Source organism: Manacus candei, unplaced genomic scaffold (assembly GCF_025592945.1).
Source record: "Manacus candei isolate 608988 ecotype Guabito, Panama unplaced genomic scaffold, ASM2559294v1 h1tg000056l, whole genome shotgun sequence".
Lineage (NCBI taxonomy): Eukaryota > Metazoa > Chordata > Aves > Passeriformes > Pipridae > Manacus > Manacus candei.
This window is the reverse complement of record NW_026138104.1, coordinates 10,412,238-10,424,642: the sequence shown is the minus strand read 5'-3', so window position 1 is coordinate 10,424,642 and position 12,405 is coordinate 10,412,238. Positions and strand designations below refer to the sequence as shown.

Sequence of the window (12,405 nt, the reverse complement as noted above, 5' to 3'; positions counted from 1 at the left end):
CGCAGGCTCACACGGAAAGAGGCCGCGGGCGGTGCCGCCGCAGCCCCGCCCGCCTGAGGGAGCCCCGCCCCTGTCGCCCGCCCCCGGCGGCCCCGTGGGCAGCGCCCCCGCCAGCCCGGGGGCAGCGCCGCGCCTGCGCATAAGGCGGGGCGGGCGCTGCGGAGGGTGACGTCACCTTGACACACACCCCCGGCGGGGCGGGGCGGGAACCGCGGCCGCACCGCCATGGCCGGGGCCATGTTGGGGAGGAAGTGAGCGCGGGAGGCGGCGGCGGCGGCCAGGAAGGAGCCCTTCCCTTTTCCCTCCTGCCGGGGCGGGCGCGGGCTTCCCGGCCACGGCGGCTTGCGAGACCCCCCCGGCGCGGCGGTGCGGCTGCAAGCAGCGGGCGGCGGCGGAGCTGAGCGCCCCGGAGGCGGCGGTGGCCTAAGATGGCGGACCCGGCGGAGTGTAACATCAAAGTGATGTGTCGCTTCAGGCCCCTCAACGAGTCCGAAGTGGCCCGCGGCGACAAGTACATCGCCAAGTTCCAGGGCGAGGATACCGTCGTCATTGCGGTGAGGGGCCGGCCCGGACTGGAGCGGCGGGAGGCGCCGCGGGCGAGAGAGGGAGGGGGTGTCAGGGGTCGGCGGGGTCAGACGCCGCGGGGATGGGCGCGGTGTGAGGCGGGAGGGCCCCCGGGCGGGGACGCCTCGGGAAGGGGGACGGGCTTTTCGGGGTCTGTGGGGGAAGGGGAGGAGGGCAGGCAGAGCTGCGGGCGGGATGGGCTGGTCGGGGTGTGGGCACGGCCGGGCGAGGCGCGGCGGGGGCTGAGGGCCGTGGGGCTGCCGGGACACGGAGGGGGGGCGGGTCGGGAGACCTTTGACAAAGGCTCCGGCGAGACGCCGAGGGACGAGGTGCGGAGTGAAGGCGGGTCCCGCAGTGAGTCCGCCGGCCGGGCTGTCCGGGGATATGTGACCGCTAAATCCCGCTCCAAATGCCCGCGTGGGAGCTGCCGGCGGGTAATGGTCTGCGGAGAGTTTTGGGGAAGAAATGCAGCACAACCGTGCAGGCTCCAGCGCGTTGCTGCTTGCGATCTGTATCCGTCAGCTAACAACTTCTTGTTGTTGTTAAATCAGAATAAACAGACTATTTGCCTTACTTCAGGGTTGTAAATGTGTTTTAACTGAAGTCTCCTTGCAAGGTACGAGACCTGTTATAAAACAATCTGGATATTGCAGAGAAAAAGATAATCCTCTGCTTTTTGTTCACTGGGTCATATTTAGCTACAAAGTGGAACTGGAATATAAAAATAAAGTACAGTAGTTTATTGTCTCGTTTGGTTGGTGTTGGATAAACACACATTACTCCTTATGCTTGTTTTATTTTTGTTAACTTTTTTGTTTTCATGTAAATATTTTTTCTTGAGAGAGACAGTGCTGGTTCTGCATTGCTGAAAGTAATTTAAATGCCAGTTATCTGTCTTCAAATTTTGATGTTTTTTCTGTTTTTTTGAGGCTGTCATTAATAACTTTTTTGCAAACTATCTGAAATTGCAGGAGGTGATCTAATAAAATACTTTTTTTTTAATGAGTTAGTAAATACTAGTGCTTTGGTCTGTTAATATTCAGAAGAATTTGTCAATAAAATATGGAATTCTTTGAGTCTGGAGCAACAAGAATGATAGCATGCTTTTGAAATGAGGTAATTTGGGCTTATTTCAGCTGGCAAGTTACTATCTTGGAGTATATCTCTTCTTCCTGAGGTTGTACAGGTAAACAGAGTAAGGAACGAATCCTGGAAAATGGAAAATTTAACTAGAGCGAATGATCTCATTCTATCAGTGAATGCCCATTCATTGTGACACTGCATAATCTGCTAAAACTCATGGTTTAGTTTAGAAACCTTGATGTTTTCTAGCTTAAAAAATAAATTTTCCACATTTTCTTTCATTAGTCCTAGTATGAATAAAAGCTTATATTTTTAAAATACTCTTTAAGTACACTTTAAAGTTATCTGAAATGTAAATTGTGCCAAGGTGGTACTATGTCTGAGTAGAACAGTCTGATGGTGTGCTCCTGAGGGATCACATGAGGCTTTCTGCTCAGGGTTAATGTTTATTGTTGCCAGCTCTACTTTGGTGATTTCTGCATTGGTAAAAATCACAGCAAAAGATTCCCCAATGGTCCTGGGTCCAGTACATGCTCTGTCTGACTTAGGGGAAAAAATGCCCTGAAGTTATTAGGTTGGGTAGCAGTGACAGTATTTTTGTCCTGTTTCACAAAATCTTACTGAAGTATTGATAATCTGTGATTTTGTTTTTATAGTGGTGGTTATAGGACAAGGTCAATGTTCTCAGAATCATGACTTAATTCTCCAAAACTGTTGAGACAGTTACTTTAACTTGGGTTTGCTTGGTTTGGTTTTTTTTTAGCAAGCTAACTTTTTACAAATTTAGGGACCTTCTAACCTGAGTCTGTAGCCAGCCAGGCTTGTGTTTCTGTGTTGCAGAATTGCCCAAGAGAGGATAGTAGCAGAAACAGTCCTCATGAAACAGTTTCTAAAAACGCTCCCTGATAAGCTTTGTTTGGTTACTTCAGCTGTTTCATTTCTGCCCTTATTGGCTGCCTGTTGAACAGTAATTAAGTCACTTCTGGTTTTTTTATGGCTGCTTTCCTCAGCTTCCTGGAGGACTTGCACCTTCTGTGTTGTCTGGGTCTGGAACAGTGAAGGCTGCTTTAATAATACTTGGGAGTTGCCTGTAATGGTAGATGGGAGGTGAAAACTGGGAGGCAGCGGAAGCAGGGCTTATCCCAGACTGCAGATTTGATTCCTCTGGAGGAGGGTGTGGAGGAAAATCAGTGACTAGAACCAAACCCTCCTCCTTTCTGTCATCTCTGAGCTAGCTATCCTCCCTTCTAGTCCTAGCTTCTATGTAATTAGTGTCATTGTTATCTTTCTGGACAAGTGAGTCATTTTGATTTGTGTTAGATAAAATACTTGTTTAATTGTCACTAGTGTGTAACAGCAATTTGAGGGGACATATGGTGTTGGTCTGTTTTAAAGAGCAGACTCTGAAACAAAGTATTGTTTTTCCATAGGATGAAACTTTTTTCACCAGTAAAGAACTTTTAAATTATTAATTCAAGGTGGCTTTTTTCCATATTAATGGAAAAGTCTATCAAATACTTTTTCCTGGTGATTCTTCCTGTTAATGAAATATAAGGATTTTGTTAAAATAGATAGTAGGGTGACTCATAATGAGTATATGACTTTGATGTTAAACATTAGAAATGTACCTGTATACAAAAATTGATAGCAATTTGCTCATGGGTTTCAGGCTTTTGAGTAAGATGTAACAGAGAGGAATAGCAATCTGATATAGGATTATGTACTTTATTTTTTCAAATATAAAACTACTTGCAACTGAGTAGCTTTATAGTTTTGCATAGCACCTCTATAAATCTTTAAAAACATCTCTACCTAGTCTTGCTCATCTTAAAACTGCCCCAAAGGTAAACTACTGAATACTCAGGGATTTCTGACTGAGGTCTAAACCAAAACCAGTACTATCCAGTGGCTGAAGTGGTGAGGTGCTATGGGCGTTCACAAAAATGGGCAGTATGCCTCTGTTGTCCAAATGTGTTTAGTAGTGATCACAGTATATTCCTTATTTCTATGATTTTTAAGAAAGAATCGTGGCTACCTGTCTGTATTTTCATATTTGTTTAGAGTGCTGATTTTTTTTTTAATGTAAAATGTAACCCCTGTGATCCTGGAAAGAACTTGAGACAATTAGATTTCTTTTTCATGGTCTTTAAAACTAGTGTTGGATCATAAATGAGAGCAAGGCCAGGTTTAAGTTATGTTAGAAGCAGGTAATGAAGATTACTTGCTACTACTGCAGCTTTTGGCAGCAGATTTTTCAAAAGGGAAATGTAAACTATGTGTTGCTGAAGGCTGTGCTGGACTGTTTAAATACAAGAAGCAAGATGCCTTCTTAAAGCAGCTTTTTAGTTACTATTATTTGCTGACATGAAGGAAAGCACTGTTTTGTTAGAGACACGCAGATAAAACTTCTTCATGTCTACAGGGCAACCTTAATCATGAAGGAGAAATTGCAGTCTGTAGCTGAAATAATACTGTTCTTCCAGAGTTATTCTCTAATTTTTTTCTAACTTTATTCCATTAAGTGGTGAATAATAAAGATGCTTTTCAGATGATACTGGTATGATGATTTAACAGAAAGCAAATATTTGATGTTACCTTTATCTGTAAAGGGAGAACTCTTCTCCCTGACTGCTGTGCCACTTGCTTAGAAACACCTCACTCATACTTGTTTGTTTTTTTGTTTTGGTTTTTTTTTGTTGTTCTGAAATTCAGTGACCATTTTTATGCCAGGAGTGCTTGCTTTCTCTTTAGAAAAAACTTTTTACTAAGGCAAAGTTTGGCTGAAACTCTTGTTCCAAAATTATTCCCTATACTGATGCTGGAAATTGAGTTTCTAGTCACAGTATTTTAAATAAAATCACATTTTAGTCATTCTGTAACAGTAAATAACTGCTGTAAAAGTTGATATTTGAGTTGCGATATATGCGCAGAAATAAGGAAAATAGGACAAAGAGAGCTGAGATCCACTAACTCTTCTTTATCAGCTGCACTTCTGTGTGCATGGAGCTAGGACAAGAAGAAAATCCTCTTTCCTTATCCTAAAAATAAAACACTAATTTGTAACTGTGCCTTTTCCCCCCTCTGCAGTGTTGGACTCAGGTATGTCAAAGCAGCAATACCTGAGCTTAGTAACGGGAAGAACTGAGTCAGGTATTTGGCATCATACTTTCCAGAAGTTATTCCATGTGGGATTATTCTTTTAATGTATTTTGCGCTGACAGGGAGAACATTCTCTGATAAAGACACAGAACTTAAAGGGAAAGTAGGCCCATTATAATGTGCTACTTCAGCCTTTCACTGAGAATAAGCTGACATGGGTGGGTATGACATGGGTTTAACTGTCCATTCCAGCAAAAAGCAGTGAAGGGCTGCAGATATATTGTGGTAAAAAAATATGCTACTGATTTTTTTCAAGTAAATTTTCACTGCTGACTTACTTTTTATGCATTAATATCTGAAGCTAAGGTGAACTCAGGTATTCTTAGGAATAACCAGTTCTGTAGTTTATGGGAAGTTGCAATAGCAATATGAAGGTTTTTACAATTTCTTCTATGGAGATAAGTTCAAGTATTTATTTCTCTGACTTTTGAGGTAAGATTTCAGTGTAGTTGTGATTGCAGATTTTTCCATGGTGCTCATTGAAGGTATTGACTTAAAAACTTTTCCAAAGAAACTCATGCATGCTTCAAATTTTGTATAATTTAGGTGGGTTAAGCATCCTTTTATGAGTATAATGGGTAACTAGTCTTCAAGATAATTGTGGAACTGTGTACTTCTGCATAAGCCCTTTATTAAGATTCAGTTTAACTCCTGCTAAATCCTGTTGGCAAATGTACTTTTTTGAGGGCTGTTAGAACACTTGCAAAGTTTTTACTGTGAGACCACACCCCTTCAGTACAGGCAGCTGTAGGAGCTGAAGTTGTCTTGTGGTTGACTATTGACAGAAGAAATGCTAGGCAAGGAGCTAACTTATTTGCAGAGAGGAAGTCAGAAGCTCTGCTTGTTTGCTTGGTATTTTATGTGTTGCTTATAGGTCACGTGTTAAATTGGTAATAGAATTCGAGCAACACCTGCTGAAAAATTCTGGAGTATGTCAAAGCAGCCTCATAGCATGGTAGTGACACTGCTACTGTGCCTGTTGTGGACTCCATGTGGTAATGTTGCTTGGACCTTTTGTGTCTTCAGGTCATCATTAGATTTGATTGTTTACTGCTTGGGGAAGAAAAGGCATCTGGTATAGAAAAAATATCTGGCACTTTAATCTTTCTTGATTAATCTCTTAAAGGTAATGAGGAGGCTTTCTAGGGCATGGTAATCTGTGTAATACTGTTTTGGCTTTGTTTACAGCAGAAAGTAGACTGTAAAGAGAAGTGATAAGACATAGCATTGCAGATGTCAAAGATGTGAAATCATGCTGAGTGAGTGTAATTTGTATTCTTAGAACATAATCATCCTGGAACCTGCTTGTCTAAACCTACTTGGTTAGATACTGATTCGGTGATGATGGAACAGAGACGTGTCTAGTATGGATTTTCATAGGTGTGATAAAAGTACTGTGACCTGGGAGGGAAATATGTAATGGCATTTTTGAGTGCTTTGAGGTTGTATTGTGGCTTCATCTAGGAACCTGTAATACTGAGGGCACATAAACATACACTTTCCACCTGCAAGGGATAGAGAAGTGACAAGTGAAAACAGTACTCCTTGTGAGGATACTTTTGGCCAGAATTGTTAAATTTTGTGGCTATTTTTGTAGCAGTTGTTAACTTGGAGGAAATTGGAGTTTGCCATGTGCCTAACAGCTTTCACTGTATAAATAAACTAGATCAATTAAAGGCATTACTGCCTGAGCAAAGTTCTTGCAGCTTGATTTCCTGTATTTACTAATCCACGGCATTCATCATATGTGCTATTCTTTATATTTACATTCTGTAAAACAAAAGAGACTGTGTGATTGTATGAGATACTGTAATTGGACTCTGTTCTCTTATGAAAGCATTTTAGTGGCAATTGGAGAGTAGATAGTCTAAAAGTATTCTGTGTCTGCAGATTGCTCTCAAATTAGTAACATTTTTCTTTAACACAGAAAAAGAATAGTTCAATTCAGTCAACCTTTGCTTGGCAGAAGAATTAAAAGCAAAACAAACCCCTCTAAATGTTGTTTAAAAATGTAGAGAAGGGAAGCTTTTTTTAGAACCTGCTGCAAATACCTGTAGATTGCAGGATGGTTGCAGATTAGTGCAGGTTATGCTTACAGTTCCTTCTTCCTGCTCTTTGGCATCAGAAATATTCCGTAGTAATATATAAATGTCTATACATTCAAACACATACTATGCAAAATAATGTTTACATTTTAATGTACTTTTCCATTCCCATTGTTGTCATGCTTTGCTGGCAACAGCAAAGATCAGATATGTTAGGATCTATTGGAAATAGTGGGTGTTGTTAACAGTTGCTCCATAGACTGTCAGAGATTGTATCCAGGAACTTTCCCTAATTCTTCTGAAATCAATGTAATTGAAATAATTTTCATCTATATACTTTCTGGAGCAATAATTTGAAGGAGGATTTAAATCTGACAAGCACAAACACACAAATTTCTAATGCCGTGTGGATTGTTTATAGTTACATTGGACACTATCGCTTTTCTCACTATGTTTTTCCAATGTGCAATGGTAAATATGATGCTCCAAAATGGAATTATTTCAGTGCATATCAATATGCCCACTTGAGCATGAAACAGATCTGATTAATGTTTTGTGATGTAGCTGATTGATATCTGTGAAATTGGAGGTTTTTTTAAGCTACAGCTTCTAATGAGAAAATGTGTAGCTGGTGTCATCCTTTCTACAGTGACTTCCTTTTTGTGTTCTCAGTCTTCATTTTCTTACCTCAGGGTTACTAGAAATTGTTAGTTGTTTGTCTCCTGGTGTATGTGATGGCCTCAATTCTACCTGTAGAACAGAGGGATTTGAGATGTATTTGAAGCTGAAATGAGTAATCGAGTTTTGTGCTTTCCCTGCTGTGAAACAAGTGTTCTGACAAACTTCAGCACCTTAGGGATAGTTTCTGCCTACCGAGTCTTGTGGTTTCTTGAACTTATTTATACAGTGAACACTTAATTGTTATTTTCCAAGAGGGAGCTCCTCCATCTGAATTCAAGACCTCTGCACAGATAAATAGGTGTTGAATTTAAAAAAGCTTTGTTTGGTGTGGTGCTAGACGTTATTAAAGACAAATGGAAGGTCAGGCTGGGGAAGGGAAATGTGCTGGGCGGATGAAAGATGGAAGCTATACTTGTTCCTTTGCCAGAGAGTCAGTTCCAGAATATCCTTGGGGGAGGATGATAATGAATTAAATTTAGGCAAAAGGAACGCTTCACTGTTGCAGGGAGTTTAACAATGGTAACTGACCTAGGTCCTTTGTAAACTTTGCCCGTCTGCTTGTCTGCCTACAAAGTCAAGCTCTGAAAGTGCTACAAAAATTTGAACTTTGTAAGATATAATAGTCTTTTTAAGAGCATAATAGTTCGTATCCTAATGGACTGCCAGCTCCTTAGAACTGTTATGAAAATCTCTTTTTTTTAAAAAAAAGCAATATCCAACATTCCTCTCAAAATTCTGTCAGAGCTTCCTGACCACATAGCCTTTTCCAAAAGAAGTCTTTGTGAAAGGTTCCCTTCCTTCAACATGGACTTTTCTTCTGTTTGGGGGGCTTTATTTTAAGGATGTAGTGTATAGCAAAATATTTCTTGTGTTAAACGTTTCTTTTTGGTGTTTTTTGACAAATATTACCAAGATAGATGCTCTGTGTCATGGGGTATAAACTGTTTTTAATAGTTTGGGTTTACCATAATAAACCTGCCACCACAGTAGAAGAGAAGAAGGCGTTCTTGGATGTACAGACCAGGCATTGACTAACCTTGTAAATCAAGTACCTTGAGGTCATGTGGCAGAGTAGTTTTGGAGAGCTATTTAGGTAACACTTTGAAACCAAATGTATTTAATTCAAGGCCTTACTTGTAAGCAAGTGCATGAAGATTTTAGGCAACACTGTATAAGCTGATTTCCTTGTTACAGTCTTCATGTGCTTAAAATAGAAGATTGGGCTGAGACAGTATAGGATGTTTCTAAACTATATGAACAAACACCTTCCAGTTCCACTTACAGCATTTTAATGACTCTTCTATCTCTTTTTATTTTTTTTGCAGTCCAAGCCATATATATTTGACCGTGTATTCCAGTCAAACACATCACAGGAACAAGTATACAATGACTGTGCTAAAAAGATTGTCAAAGGTGAGGTGGAAGAGCAGCTTTACCATAAGAAAATGTCTCATGTTTGTGTGGGTTTCAGTGTTGAAAACTGATACTTCTATTGCTGCCTTTTATCTTCTGTGTGTTTAATAAGTGCCAACATGGATTGTAGCAGTATAAAATTATCCTGTAGTTGAGCTAATAAATCCTGTCAATACTTAACCTACCATTTCAGTCAATTGCAACACTTGATAATGTTTACCTGCTATGTTTTGGGTTGGGTTTTTTTTTTTACAGTTCTGTGCAATAATTGTTTAAAACAATTTGTCTGAAATTAATCAAAATAACGCTTATTAATAGGTTTGAGGTGTGTTGTCCATCTGTCCCCAAAAAAATTTATTGGTGGAAAACATCCTACATAAGATTGTTTGCAGGAATATAAGTGGAAATGAAACTTGTGAAATATGAGTTTTTGCTGTGCATATCAGGGTGTACAGTTTCTCCAAAACTGAATTGTCAGAATTGACCTAGTACGTTTAAAAAATCAAGACTTATCACAAAGAAGGATACACCACAGTAAGTTCCTCTAGTAAGTAACTAACTAGTTTCTTGCAAATAAAATTGATTCATTTCCTGGGGACATCAATAATCATTGACACAACTTTCAAAATGGCTTTACAAAGTCTTGTCAGAAACACCTGAAATATCAACTGCTAGTGACAGGAGAATATGTGGTAAATGTAGGGGGGGGTTGATCATTAGAATCATGGATTGCTGTGGAAAATCCATGCTGCTACAAGTATTGAACCCTTTAATGAGTTATTGGTAATCAGGATTAGATAAAAAGTCTGTTCTTTAAAAACTGGAACTGAACTAAGAATTTTAATGCTGCCCCTTTTCTTACTGTAAAACTCTGATTTCTGTGTGGCATTTCCAGGCTGTGCTACATCAAGTGGCAAATGAACTCTGGTGGGGGGACAAATCGATTTACAGGTCTGATGGAATGGCAAAGACCTCCCCATTGGGAGTATCTTATACCTGTTTTTGGAAAATAAAAGTTTGCTTGCAAGATGTGATTCTACAGTAACTGCCTCATGAACAAGCCAACCCACCAGCCCATCACCTCTCAATCTAAAACTTTGGCTCAGTTCATTCATCATTTGGAAGAGAAGCCTAAGAATAAGATGCTTGACACTTAGGGCATAGCTCATTTTCATCACAACTGGACAATTAAACTTTCCTGAGGGTTGAAAATATGATGGCATTCTCATGGTTTCTTCTTCCAAGATATCAAAGACTATCTGTTCAGCCTGGCAATTGTATCAATTTCCTTTTTGTCCCTGACTGTGAATTCCTGATTTTTCTGGTTGAAGAAACAGGTGCTTCTAATGCAGGAAACTTCTAAGACAGTTGATGATGGCATAATTCATTAAAAGGGATAGGGAGAAACACGTTCCTTCCCCCAAACTCTAGCACAGGGTTCCCAAACATTGAGTGATTTAACTTGCTGGATGTTTTAGGAACTGCCTGCTTGCACTCTATTTAATTTGACTTATCTTTAGAAGAAGGAAATGAATGCTAATGAAAATACTCCTTCCTTTTAGATGTACTCGAGGGATACAATGGAACAATCTTTGCTTATGGGCAGACATCATCTGGAAAGACACACACTATGGAAGTAAGAAATACTAAAACAATTTTCTCTTAATGTCTCTGTCACATCTCTGCGTTGCAAAGTCTTACCTTTCTAGAAATAAGATGTCTGCTTGTTTTCTTCTCGCAATTTTAATTTTCTTTCCCTTTCCATTACATTTTTATACTCCATTATTGTTTTTAGGACTGAGAATGGCTATTAGTGTATTTTTTTCAGCCCTCAGTAGCAGGATGAGAAATGCAAGAATGATGTTAGTAACATATTTTCACTTGTAGTAGTTTGGCAGTGTTCTGAGGCTGTTCTTTACACTTCTGGCAAATGCTGGGGCTAAATGGATGGTCAAGACTGTCCTTTATAGACAGAATAAGTGCATCATATCCACCAGCACTTTAATGTGTTAACTGGAACCAGTTGCCTTGCCTTTGTATACTGTTTGTAATGTTGCATTCAGTATGAATGTTTAATTTTATTGTATCTTTTTCTAATAAGGGGAAGCTTCACGACCCAGATGGAATGGGCATTATTCCAAGAATAGTGCAAGATATTTTTAATTATATTTACTCCATGGATGAGAATCTTGAGTTTCATATTAAGGTAAACTGGATTTTTACTTATTCATTCTGTATTAAAACTGGAAGGTAATCTGTGGGTAAATGGATATTCTGTATCTGTTTCAAATGCCTGTAATTTGGAAACATGATAACCTGATTGTTTCTGAAGTAACTAGTTCTCCTTAGAGAAGAATTATGTTAAGAGTTTAATTTTGTTTCCGTTGAACATTGATGGTAGCTGTCCTGATAACCTGTGGCAGTGCTGATAGTGTTTGAAGCTTTTGATCAAATGTGTTTTTTCTTTAAGGTGTATTTAGTTCAGCTATAAGAACTTGAGCTGGATGTGGTGTTATGTGGGAGGTCATAGTAATCATACTGGATCCTTGTGATCAAAAAGCAAAGCATTTTTGCTTTTTGGTGATGTATCTCTTTTTCCTTTTCTTACTTCTAGGTGTCATATTTTGAAATATACTTGGATAAAATAAGGGACCTTTTGGATGGTAAGCCTTTTATTTGTATTGAACATAGAAAGTAAATTGTTTTGGAGAGAGCTATTAAAAAAAAAAACAAACCCTTATGATACTTAAGTATTTGTTATACTAATAGCCTATACATGGTAAGGGTACATCAAAACACGAAAGCATGGAGCTTATCCTTATAATATTACTAAAACTGCAGTAGTGGTGGTTTCTTGTATATTAAGTTTTTATGAAGTGTTGCTGAGAGGTAACATTTATGACTTGTCCATGCATTGTACACAGTGCATTCATTCATTTTGCAATTAAATCATTTGTGCCTTAGGGTTGCAACTTTTTCTCTTCCAGTTTCAAAGACCAATCTTTCTGTTCATGAGGACAAAAATAGAGTTCCCTATGTAAAGGTGAGCATCAGTCTGATACGTCTCCATCTTGCACTCCTAATACATCATTTACTTTTGGATTGTTGGTGTGATGTTATTTTACAACCCCTCTTTCCCCCCCACCTTTTGTTTTCCAAAGGGTTGCACAGAGCGTTTTGTATGTAGTCCAGAAGAAGTTATGGATACTATAGATGAAGGAAAATCAAATCGACATGTAGCAGTTACAAGTAAGCATTATCTTTTGTTTCCTTTTAGTGCTTTATTGAGTTGCTTCTGGTATGGAAGTACAAAAATAGTATGGAAGTATGGAAGACAAAAGTAGTTAGCTAAACAGTTCAGGTTTCTGAAAGGGTCTGGCATAAGCAGTTTCAACGTGTCTTTCCAAAACAAGTATTTCAATTAATTTTTTGTTAGATGATTGCTTAGACTTGGATTGAA

General features: G+C 39.5%; 1 protein-coding gene across 2 annotated transcripts in view; it reads left to right on the top strand.

The window, feature by feature from the left end:
• The first annotated feature begins 216 nt into the window (after positions 1 to 216).
• KIF5B (kinesin family member 5B) overlaps positions 217 to 12,405 on the top strand; it is a 34,546-nt gene continuing 22,357 nt past the window's right edge. For both annotated transcript variants that reach the window (XM_051802324.1, XM_051802323.1), the window contains exons 1-7: positions 217 to 554; positions 8,858 to 8,945; positions 10,508 to 10,581; positions 11,047 to 11,151; positions 11,560 to 11,608; positions 11,933 to 11,988; positions 12,107 to 12,194. In XM_051802324.1, coding sequence (XP_051658284.1) covers positions 429 to 554; positions 8,858 to 8,945; positions 10,508 to 10,581; positions 11,047 to 11,151; positions 11,560 to 11,608; positions 11,933 to 11,988; positions 12,107 to 12,194 — 586 coding nt within the window. In that variant the 5' untranslated portion in view covers positions 217 to 428. The remainder of the gene's footprint in view (positions 555 to 8,857; positions 8,946 to 10,507; positions 10,582 to 11,046; positions 11,152 to 11,559; positions 11,609 to 11,932; positions 11,989 to 12,106; positions 12,195 to 12,405) is intronic.